We start from the raw sequence: 12481 nt of genomic DNA on the forward strand, positions 1-12481 counted from the left end.
CCCTTCAGCAAGTGTTTCAGTGCCTTTGCTGAAATAAAAAAATGATTCCCAGCCCTTTGCTGGAAATCTGGCTTTTCCTTGTTTGTTTTGTTTTCTTTTCTTCTGCCAGCTCTTCTCTCTTGATAATTTGGGATATTTGTAGCATGGTCAAAACTGGACAGAAAAAGCAGATTGCTGAGACACCTTGGCTGCTTGAGAGCTCCCCAGGTTTCTCATAATCTTCCGAGCTCGACTGACCATGACACATGCAAAGGGGGAGAGCAGAACGATTTGGGCTGCAAACCATGAGCTCATTGCTACCATACCACTCGCCAAACACAAGACATTTCATTTGAAGCAGCAATGAGATTTGGCAGGAAAACACCTCTCCATTTTTCTTTGCTGCCCTGTCAGGGCTCTGATTTATCTATTTATTTATTTACCCCTGGCTGAAGCTTGCTATTAATTATGGTTTGGATGGGACCTTCTCCTTTTAATGTGTTAAATTCCCTCAGTGGTTTCCAGTTGCTGGACAGAGGAGGTACCAGGTCTTTCTGGTAGTGATGTCTGCCCTTCTCAGTAATTGCCTGCACTTGGTAACTTGCTTTAACTCTTGGCAGAAAGTTTAATCCTTCAATTAATATCACTTCCAGGAAAAGCTGGTTCCCTCAGGCAGAAACCTAGCCAAGTAGTCAGGGTTGTGCCGTACCTCCCCCAGTCCCCAGCACAGGCCCTACACTGAGATGGAGCTACTGCTTTAAAAAGGCATTTCCCAAGTGATACTGCAGTCCCGAGCATCTCCTAAGAGTGTTCGCCTTCTGCTTACCCCACAGTGCACTGTCCTTCTTCCCTTGATATCTAGAGTAATTCTGCTCCTACATGCACCTCCCTCTCCACCAGCTCTGCCCGTTGCACAGGAGGCACTAACCCAGGGTGGACCTTCATGTCTTGCCTCAACAAGCAAGCAGAATCACTGAACAGTTGAGGTTGGAAGGAACGTCTGGAGGTCATCTGGAAGTCATCTAGTCCAAACTGCCCTGCTCAAGCAGTGGCATCTACTGGCTGTACAGGACCATGTCTAGTTGTTCTAAGCTGAAGCAGAGCCATCCTTTTGGGAGAAGGGGATTTAGTGCCAGTCAGAGGCTGAGGGCTGGAAGCAGCAGCGCCCATTTCCTTCCAGTCACCCTTCCACGCTCTACTCATGTTCCTGACCCAAAGCTGGGTATAGTCTGAGGCTGAAAAAGACACCTGAGTGTCTTCATCTCCAGTACCTACAACAGCATCACGTGGGGGAATACATGTGCAGAGGGTTAGACTAGCACATCAAGACACTCTGGAGGATGGGCTGGGTTGTGTCACATGCCATAAGAGAAGCAACAGTTTGAAACTGCAGGTGGGCATGGTGCCTCTGTAAATGTAAGGTATCCAAGTCTAGCCAAGGGGACACGTAAGCAAGAGCAAAATTATGCACAACTCACACTCAAGGTATGAGGTGGGCAAGCCTGGCTGGGAGGCTCCCTCCATCCACTAATTTCCTCTGTGTCTTTCTTTCTTTATTGCTATAGGAAGCTGCTGAAATCTACCCTCGTCCTTATGCCTCTGTTTGGCGTTCACTATATTGTTTTCATGGCTATGCCATACACAGATGTGTCAGGGATTCTTTGGCAAGTTCAAATGCACTATGAAATGCTGTTCAACTCTTTCCAGGTATTGTAACTGTTAAAAGTATGGGGGCAAACTGTGAGAATGTCATTGGGAGAGGGGGGAAATCGGAGCACAAGGTTGTCTTTGGAAGCAGGACTGTTTTTACAATACGTCAGTTTTCATTCACAAGGCAATTTGACAGTATTTTCACGTATAAAGGCTCAGTGTGCCAACAAAAAAAGCGTTCCTGTTGAAAGATAACTTGCCCCACAAAATATTAATCTCTTTAGATCCAGGTTAGATGTAAGCTGGTGGAGATCCACAAAGACATGTTGTTTCAAATTAGCTTCCAATTTGCTTGTCCCAAGTTCTCTTTCAGTCCTGTGAGCGGATTCCTCAGTTCTAGGTTTGGGCAAAAGGCAGGTTCCATCACAGTGTTGGTCCCGTACAAGACACAGCAGCAAGAATAGGAGACTCTCTACAAGCAGAGCAGTGTTTGCTCATCACCGCACACACTCCCCTGAGAGGTTAGCTTTTGACTCGCATGCTGCTGTCTGTTGTCATGGTTACCCAGCGTGGCTGATGAAAGGTGGACAGTGGGCCTGGACAGATGGCAGTTTAGAGAAACTGTAAGGGAGATGGGGACCAAGCTTGTGTTTGTGTGCTTCCACAATTCATGTTGGGTGCAGACAGGATAAAATAGTGCGTGACCTCATTGGGTAAACTATTGGCCAACAAAAAGATGTGGATGGATTGCTCACATGTGAACTCCTTTGCTGATCCCACTCAGCCAGTTTTGCTCCATACACAGGCTGCCCCACTTATAGCCAGAGCTGGAAAAGTCCCATCAGGACCATCTTCCACCCTCCCCTCCTGGAGCACTGGAGATACTTGTAAACACCTCTGGTGGAGTAGACCCCACCACCTTTCCAGGCACCCATCACCATCTCAGAACCTTTGAAAAAGTTCAGGAGTGAAAATAGACCTGTTAGCTAGAAAGTGACCCAGAGGGCTTATATAGTCTATCAACTGCAAGGAAACGTCTGTGTTTATCCCTCTCTCATGCACTACTGAGCAATGCAAGGTTTCTTACGCGTGTTGTGCTCATCAAATTATGAATGCTCTTGATTTCAGAGGAACACTGGGATGCTGGGCAGCGCCATCAGAAAAGATGCAGCAAAATTAACATTATTATGTTGGGTTTTTTTCCTTCTAGGGATTTTTTGTTGCCATCATATACTGTTTTTGCAACGGAGAGGTAAGTCACCGTCTTCTTAATTATTTCCCTCCTTTGTTAGTTTAGTTCCACACACAGACGGACGGTGGATGCACAGCAGCATATCCTCACTTATTCTAGAGACACAGCCCTGTTTTGCAGTCAGTCAAAGATCTGTCAGTCCACATAGAAAGTTCATACCCTCGATTTTGATCACGTACAACATCCAGGTCAATAGGTCACCAAGAAATGAGCTGCTGGAAGTAGCTAATGGAGAAAAAAATGGGAACATACAGGTTTTTCTTTTCTCAGCACAAGTGCTCTTTAGTGCTGCTTAAAGTCAGATCTGTGGCAGGAAAAAAAAGTGGATCCATAGAGTAGCTGCCTGACCAGCAAGCCCTTTGGACTGCCTAGGCTTTTTTGACCTTTTTTTCCTATTTCCAGAGTCATATGCTTTAAAATCTTTGTTTCCATTAGTCCCCCTGTGGCTGCAAACTAAGATACTAGATGGTCAGTGCATGCGCACTGGAAAAGAGCAGAGCTACTTTCATGGCCTGGCATAAAATTGTTTTGGCCTAAGTCTATGTATGGATTTTTAGGGATTTATGGATTTAAGGATTGCAACTACAAATATGCTGCTTATGTTCTACAGCATAAAACCAAGATAAAATCCATACCATAAAGGGAATTGATCTCATCCTAATGTTAGCCATCTCAAAGTGGGATACTTAGTCTACAATAGTCAGCTAACTCCTTCCCAGAGGAAATTTCTAGTGACTCAGGCACCTCTGGAGGTAGTTCATCCCTGACGTTCATGGCACATTGAGAGGGCTTTCTCCTCGATGTGCTGCTTACCTTCCCTTAATCCTGGGAGAGAGTTAACCCATATTTTCAGTTAGATGTTTTCATCCATTCAAGCTTTGCAATGTCAAATATTTCATTTGGAAAGGATATATTTAATGTCAATTTACTGTTCCTTCCAAATTCCCTCCCCAGAGAGTTTCTCACCCATTCTGTCAGTAGATACTACCTCCTTCTGATAGTGTCTGCCCCTATCTCCTCCCACTCATGCTTTTTTTCCCCTCCTTGTCTCCCAGGTCCAAGCAGAAATAAAGAAGTCATGGAGCAGGTGGACATTAGCACTTGACTTTAAAAGGAAAGCACGAAGTGGGAGCACAACCTACAGTTATGGACCAATGGTTTCCCACACCAGCATCACAAATGTAGCCACAAGAGGAGCACTTGCCCTCCATCTCAATACGAGACTTATACCAGGGACCCTCAATGGACACCGGAATTTGCCAGGTTATGTAAAAAATGGGTCCATTTCTGAAAACTCCATGCCTTCTTCTGGACCAGAGCAGTACAACAAAGATGAGGAGTACCTGAATGGCTCTGGGCTTTATGATGGAGACAGACCCACAGTACTTGTTGAGGAAGAAAGAGAGACAGTGATGTAAAGAGAGGATGCAAAAAAAGAAGGAAAAGGATGAAAAAGGTTCCTGGAGAGCATTTAGTGGGCAAAAGAATATCAGGCCACGCATCGGATGCCAAGGGTTTCCATACAGTTTCTCTGTTCTGTGGAACAAGAGGTTAAGTTATATGGGAAAAAAAAGTGAGCCACCAATGTGGCCAGCTGTCGATCACATGCATGTACTCAGTGATCTGTGTCTCCCTGGTGTTAACAGAGGCAGGGCTATCCAGAGCCGCTGGCCTTGCCACCTGCTGAACAACAGCGATACTGAGGGTTTGCGAGGGAGGGTCGCAAAGCAACACGTGGTCCTTGGACCTCTTGGAGAGCGTGGGCAGCCAAGGAGGACAGGAGGCTCACCCAGTAAAGCAAGAGTCTTGCAGGCAGTGTACAGTGCCATCTTCTTGCCAAGGGGTACAAGCCACCCTGGGCATCACCGTCTTCAGTTTGGTTTGTGCTTTCCCGGTAAAGTCTGCCTGGTAATACCCACAACACTGGTCAAGACCCCTTTGGGGGTCACAGCTGCCCGGCCTTGCAGACAAGCACTCAACACGGACAGCTCAGTACTACCAGTCTCATGTCCTTCCGTTGGGCAATCTCACTCCTTGGCAAAATGCTCCTCTGGGGTGGGCAGAGCTAACAGCTCACGGTTGCTAGATGCAGGCAGAAAACTCTATTCTCCCCTCCCTGACCTGAGTCCCAGTAGAAGCCAGAAACCAGTGCAATTTTAGGATGGAAAATGTGGTTATCAGAAGGTGCGCCACTTTTGTTCTTCCAGATGCAGCAGTGGAGAGGGGCCCACCAAGTGTGTCAAGGCAGGGCAGGCAATTTGGAGATCTTGGGTGTGTGCACCTGTGTGTGTGTCGCTAAAATCAGTTCAGAGGATAGCCAACTCAGCCCTCTCTTTCTGTGGGTGCTCATGGAAACAGGCTTCAGCCATTTTAAAAACCTCTAAATTGCTTCTCATTCTGCCCTTTAAATGTCCAGTTTCTCACTAGCCCAAACCCTCATGAGGAGTAAGACTCCATCAACAGTCAGCCCATATCACCCAGAACAGAGCCAGACAAACCTACCTTTCTGAGATCTAACGGCAAATTTGCTGGATCAAAGCACAGGGATTGCTGGGGGATGGCCACCTTCTGAGCATCTTCTGCACTTCACTGCTCTTTGTGGTTTGGTCACACACATATGTACACTGGGTCAGACTCAGTTGGTGTAAACAAGCCTAACTTCAACCAAAGTCCCTGTGTCTGCCTACAGATGCTCAGATGAGGAGATGCTATTGCAGTTGCCTCTGATGGGAAGAGCACAAGGAAATACCTCCTTCCTACAGGAAAGAGAGACCAGGAATATTTTGTCACCCTGCAGAGTATCCCTTGCTGGTGGGGTTTTTTTTGCAGGGTGTGTTTTCTGATAGACACCACCTTTGGCAGCGATGGAGAGCTACAGTCCTTGTTGGCCAACAGCGCGTTGTGCTGGGGCTGTTTCACACCAGCTGATCATCTTGCGAAGGGTCTCTGCCAGTTTCCAAGCATGATACAGAATTGCCCAGAAGTGGAAAATTAGGAACAGTGGCCAAAATTCCTATTGCAGCATGTACTTCCCCAAGGAAGGACTCGGGCTGAGCCAGCTTGGACCCCCCCTTCAGCCCCTGTCATCACCATTCCCTTGCTGCAGTCTAAGAGTCAGCTTCTCATGGTGCTATTTTTCTTTTTCTTTTTTTCCTTCTTTGCAAGTTTCTAGTAACTGAAGCATTTTGACCTCACCTGGCTCTTACTCAAAGGGAATAGGAAAGAGGTATTGGGAAAGGTTGCAGCAGTCCTTTAGGATGCAGGCTGGATCAATGGGATAATGTACTCTCTATCCCAGTGCTTTAGATACAGATGCTGGGTCACATCAACCAGCACTTGTGATGCATCCAGTCGATGCAATCAGCTGGTTTCCTATGGGCAAATTAAGGACTAACTTCCCAAAAACTTGGAAGAAGGCCAGGAAGACCAGTTGGGATCTTGACTCTGCATCCCACATCTTCTTTACACAGCCTCTCAGGGCCTGATCCAAAGCACAGCGAAGGCAAGGAGAAAAACCTCCTCCCTTCAGCATCTCTTGAGTTTTGGATCCAGACCTGGTAGGGGATGTGGTGGCTGAGAGGGAGTCCTCTGCCAGGCACTGAAGCACCTCTCCACCAGCTGCAGACGTACATGAGCAGGTCTTTAAAAGCCAGTATTTATTTGTGATGTTCTTTTCTTGTCTTGCGTCATTGAAATAAGTCAAAACTCATCACAACCATTTACCACCAAATGGCAGCTATTGAAATGTAAGGTTTTCAAAGAATAATCTTTTTTCATGCTCTCTCATTATTGTTGTTGTTATTCACATAACAATGCTAGCAATAGTATTACAGAGAAGTTAAGTCATCTTGCAAGAGAAGTCAACTCCAGTGAAAGTTTGGCATGGAGAGCTAACCAGCTCCGCGGCGGTTTGGGCCAGCCCAGCTACACTCGCTGCTCGCCTTTCCCTCACAGATGCTGCTATGGCTTCTGGAGGCAATCAGATGGGGCAGACATTACTAACAGTCAGCTGCCAGAGTGTGTACAGCTGCATCATTTAGTATCCCATGTGGCTGAACTGCCGATGAGAGAGAACACTGCATATGTTGGCTCTGGCTTTCCATCCTTCCAGAAGTATGTTGTGCTTAAATCCTGCCAAGTAGATGCAGTGACCCTCCTGATTTTCTCGCTCAAAGAAATTTCCTAGTATCGTTTCACTGCTGGAACAAGGGGAAAAAAAAGACAAAAAAAAAATATCCCACCAATGACTCACTATTTGCTTGTGTTTGTTACTGAGAACTCAAGTTTAATAACATGTTTGACAATCACTTTACAAAGTTCAAGGAATTAGCAAAAGCCATAAAATTATTTATAAATAAATACAACACCCCTCATAAAATGCAGCCCTCACTTGAAATGCATTAATCACTGGGTTATTTAGAATAAATGTCTAAAAACTGTTGTTAAACATAGATAAAAATTACAGGCATGAGTGATGTACAGGGGAAGAAATATTTTCTTAATTCTTTCAATTACAAATCAGACATAATAGATACTATTTTTTTTTCTGGTTGTCCAGGTGCATGAACAATATTCATGCAAAAACTGGGAAAATGCTTGTACCAAAACAGGGGAATAACTGTCACTAAGGTATGGCAGACTGCACATCTGTCAAAGCCTGTTCCTATCATTCCTGGGCTGATCGTAAACTCTTGATTGAGTGTGTAGGCCACAATCTGTTATCTAGAGATACAAGGACATCCTTCACTGGTTTTAGCAAGGAAGGAATCAGACCTGTCGTGTCTAAAACCAGAAGAAACCACAGTTGAAATAAGTGGTTGCAATTTGCCCTGGAAGGGCATCCTGCAGGCGCTCAGCCAAAGCCTCCATCCAGAGTGGGGTCCTCCATCCCTGGAGATGCAGACATTGCTCAAGGGCAGCTTACCCCATCCAAAGGTCTGAGTCCACCTGGGATGACAGCCCCTCCCCTGTCTGATTTATTAGTGCAAACGTAGTCCCGAAGGCTACAGAAAACAGAAGGGTGGTGAGGTGAGGATGCACTCTGTGATTCATCCCCCGACCACTGCAAACCCTGCAGGCAGGACAGGGTTTGTGCCCATCCTGATTCAGGTCCAACAGGGCACCATGGAGCAGAGAGAGCAGCTTTGGAGTCAGTGTGCAGCAAACACACAGGCAAAGAGGTTTTCTTAAGTTCACTTCAAGGAGGCAGAGGTCCAAAGGAGCTGGTTGCCTGAAATTTTTCTGATTTTCTCTCCTCCATGGTGTCACATCTGTGCCCCTTTTCTTCCCATCCTGCGAAGCAACACTCAGGAGTCCCATAGACCCTCTCACTTCTCTAAGCATGCGGGGCTGGCACAGGGCCAAGCTGTGTACTGCAATACCCCAGCCCACTGGCTCACACAGGGAGGAATCTCCTTGCCCATCTTTTGGATGGGTGTCCTCTTCTCCAGTGCCACAGAGATGTTGGGTTTGGGTAGGGAACCTCCCCCCCTGACAGGTTCATCTCATCGTACCAGCCCTGCACCTCTTCTATCCCCATCCAGCACCATGTGCTCTTCCTCGTGAGTCCTCCCTACCTGATCTACCTCTTTTCTGGAGGGACACAGAGCTGTTAAGCGTCCCTTAGCCTTGTGTTTCTTAAAGATGACTTTTGGCAGAAGCCTTGTAATTTCTGCTTTGCCTGGATATGTGCAGACAAATGTTTTTACACCTATATACTGCTTGGTCTTGGTTCAGATGAGATCATGTCTTGTCCTATCCCTCACCACTCCTCAGCTACGCTTCTTCTTGTCTGATACATATTAGAGCCAAATCAGTTCACAAAGATCTCCCAAAATCAAACCCTTCAGCCAACGTTTGGCTTTATTTATCTGTCTATGGGCAATTGGCTGAAGGTTGTAGAACATCCACATTTCTGGTAAGAATTTTCCATTTTTTAAACTATGAAGATACATGAAGAGGGAAGAACTCCAGTACTTTATTCCTGTTTATTCTTTTGACAAATTCAATGTCTGGCTTATAAAAGTTTTTAAATTCCAGGTTCTGATGTTTCAAAATGTTAAGAAACCTCATGGCTAGTTTTGGTTCTCTTGCTTTTTCACTGGCTGATTTTTCTGCATGCACACTTTCCACCTAGAAAGCTTCAAGCAGAATTACTGGTGATGAGAAGAGTGGTCAGTATATCCCTGAACTGGCCCAAATCTCTCGCTGTGGTCAATGACTCTTTCACCTGAGATAGGACTGCATGAAATGACAGAAAGCACTTTAAGAGTTGACCTTTAAGGGAGAGGTTGTATGAACCTGTGAAGTCTTTTAATGTGCAACATTTCTTCTTACTGGTGTACATGCTTTTCTCCACTTGCTGGTGCCCATGGGTTGGCTGAAAACCAGTCTGTGCCCTGTCATGAGAAGTTCACATCTTCTCTGGCCTTATCTGAATTTTACAACATTTCAGCTGTAACAGGAAGCAAAGGAAGCAAAGGAGCCAGTGGATCTGGGGCAGCAGTATTTTCCAAACGTGGGGGGGTAATAATGGCTCCTCAGCTGTGTAAACTGCCACAGATTGGCATTGCACTGATGGCTGCAAGTTGCAGAGTGCTTGGCAGGTGAGGACGCTTTTATTTAAGGCTGTGAGCAGGTTAACAGAGGTCTTCACCGCAGCACCTGCTGACAGCACCTGCCAGGGAACAGATGATCTGCACCCTCAAGTCTAGGAAAATCAGGGTTTTTTCAATGAGCTTCATGCTGGAACAGGTTTACTGTTTGATTTTTTTGTTATTATTTTTACTGCTCTTTCTGATGGGCTGCCACATTCTGCAGGGTAAGCAGAGGACATACAATATCCCTGGCCAGCTACGGAGCTTTTCAAGCATCCAGTGTGATACAGAGTAGATTTTGTATCTCATTCCTCTAGGGTATCTTGAAATGAGAAAAATATTAAATTGTAAAGGAAATGAGTTTGTGAAAGACCCTGTAAATAAATTTCCATCGTGATTGGCTATGGCTGTCTGGGTTTGCCTGGAAAACATAATAGTTTATAAATTGTATAAGTAAAATAAAGAGCATGTTCATCTCTGCGGACATTCGTTGGAAGGCAGTTCTCCTGGTTCTGCCCATGGAAGTGAAAGGTTGAACCTTCCAGACAGCAAATTCTGTTGGCTCAGGGAAATGTTTTGTTTTGATGGCAAATACTGCCATCCGTATAAAAACTATTTGGTTTATTCTGTTCTACCCAAACTATTTTTGCAACCTCTCATAAAATCAAAATTCAAGCTTAGCTCTTAGCTAAAGGTGGGAGAGCAAAAGAAAGTAGATATGAGTTGTTGTAAAGACACATAATTAGCTGAACAATAATAAACCATAACTCCACCACTTTGATTTTTTGATATATATATATTACATATATATATATATATAAAAATTATATAGATATAATATATGTGAGAGGGTTTTGTGTGTCTATATATATATGTATATATATATAGCCTGGAAAATGCAGATTGAGTTTGTTTTCATTCAGGAAAAAGACAAAATGGATAAGAAAAACAAAAAAATGCAGGTTGGCTGCTTTTTTTTTTTTTTCCCCAATAATGCTCAGTTGGGCAGAAATTTTAAACAAGAAATCTGGTCTCCTTGATGTTTCCATGTCCTCCTCGGCCTCTCTGTAGTGAATTTTCCAAAGGTTATTATGAATGAGTTGGGATGGAGAGATGCATGGACATGTGGTTCAGATTGCCTGTGACCAGCTACTGGTCATTTAAAGCTCAGAGACATCAAGCAATCCTGTGCTGAAACAGAGATATCGCTGATGTGCCTCATTTAGTGGTTAACCCCAAATTAATTTGCTGTGTATATATCAAGTCTTGTAATAGGCAAAGGGTCTCCTAATGAGGGTGCTACTTTACTCAGTGCTAATAGTCATCTTCACTGGCTGCTCTTTGGTCTGTAGGAGGTTTTGGAGATTTTAGAGCAGGTATCTTCTACTGTGAGTACAGCAGTTGAAGCTGGGACCAAGATGTGGTCTTTTGGCAGTGCTGGCAGATCCCATGTACCTCCCTCACCTCTAGCATGAGGTTGCCTGTCCCTAGCAGGTAAAGAAGCCCACAAAAAGGGCACCAGCAAGGTGGACACCCCTACTGTTTATATCGATCCCAAATTCAGATTGGTTGGAGTCCTTCTCTAAACTTAACTCCTTTTTCCCAAACTGGCCCTACAAAACAACCCTAAAAACTTATTTAAAGAACTTGGTTAAGTATTTAATTTTCTATTTTAACTGGATGCAAATCCAGGATTATTTTTTTTTTTTTTACAGCTAGAAGCCAATCTCAACTCTTAGTTTCAAAATCAATCCAGAGCATTGGGATGAGAACATGTTTCGCTCAGATCAGCTGCACAGTGCCCTAGTGCCATCATACCCATCAGACGGGGTTCAGAGCACAGGTGGCAGAGGTGGAAGGTCAATCCATCAATACAGTCTTCTGCTCTTGGTGATTTTGTAAGAAAAGGGCACAGAGAGCAAGAAAGAGACTCGCTGTCTTTGCACCAGACTTAAGAAGGGTTGTAAACAATAAAATAGTAATTATAAGTTATCCTCTGTTTATTCCATCAGGTTCTGTTGAGTGCTCTGATGGGGTGTGGGCAGTGTCTGGCTTTCTGGCTTCTCCCATGTGGACAGAGCTCTCCATGGCGGATGGAATAGCTACAGCAAGTGGACAGAGTCATTCAGAACTGGTCTCTAGGGCAGGACAGTTAGAAACAGGCCTGATGTTGATTTTATATTCATTGGCAGAAGGCAGGATCTACTCCACTGAAGGCAATCGAGTTAGCTCAGTCTAATGCCAAGGTAAAACAGATCTGAATCTAGACCACAGCTCAGAATTCATGTACAATTTCCATAATGGAATTAAAAGAAAGCTTCCAGCTCTTGCTACAGAAATGCTCTGCTGAGAATTAAAGACCAGGCTTGCTGTTTGGGATTAAATAAAAGGACACCCAAGGCATCAGCTGTCACATAAAACAATCCCGTTTTATCTGTTACTGACCAGATTAGCCTGTTCTCCCCACTAATATACACTGTGGTCACTTAGCCACGCCCAGCTGTTTCAGTTGGTAGGGATTTTTCTTAGCCCTTTTCTTTTCTTTTCTTTTCTTTTCTTTTCTTTTCTTTTCTTTTCTTTTCTTTTCTTTTCTTTTCTTTTCTTTTCTTTTCTTTTCTCTTTTTTCTCTTTTCTTTTCTTTTTTTTCTTTTCTTTTTTCTTTTCTTTTTTCTTTTCTTTTCTTTTCTTTTCTTTTCTTTTCTTTTCTTTTCTTTTCTTTTCTTTTCTTTTTTCTTTTCTCTTTTTTCTTTTCTTTTCTTTTCTCTTTACTTTTCTTTTCTTTTCTTTTCTTTTCTTTTCTTTTCTTTTCTTTTCTTTTCTTTTCTTTTCTTTTTTCTTTTCTTTTTTCTTTTCTTTTCTCTTGTCTTGTCTTATCTTGTCTTGTCTTTTCTCCTACTTGCATGTGAACTCGGATCCTCCGAGTTTTCATGCTGTCTTCCAGGTTTAAACTAGCCCTGCAGTATACAAAGTTCAAGATAATATCAATATTTTGCCAGGAGCTGGG

At 44.1% G+C, this 12481-nt stretch overlaps 1 protein-coding gene across 1 annotated transcript in view; it reads left to right on the forward strand.

Annotated features, from left to right (window-relative positions):
- PTH1R (parathyroid hormone 1 receptor) overlaps nucleotides 1-11469 on the forward strand; it is a 121296-nt gene extending 109827 nt beyond the window's left edge. Inside the window, exons 11-13 of the mRNA XM_005229553.3 lie at nucleotides 1545-1686; nucleotides 2840-2881; nucleotides 3937-11469. Coding sequence (XP_005229610.1) covers nucleotides 1545-1686; nucleotides 2840-2881; nucleotides 3937-4299 — 547 coding nt within the window. The 3' untranslated portion in view covers nucleotides 4300-11469. The remainder of the gene's footprint in view (nucleotides 1-1544; nucleotides 1687-2839; nucleotides 2882-3936) is intronic.
- Nucleotides 11470-12481: the final 1012 nt, after the last annotated feature.

Source organism: Falco peregrinus, chromosome 5, assembly GCF_023634155.1.
Source record: "Falco peregrinus isolate bFalPer1 chromosome 5, bFalPer1.pri, whole genome shotgun sequence".
Classification (NCBI taxonomy): domain Eukaryota; kingdom Metazoa; phylum Chordata; class Aves; order Falconiformes; family Falconidae; genus Falco; species Falco peregrinus.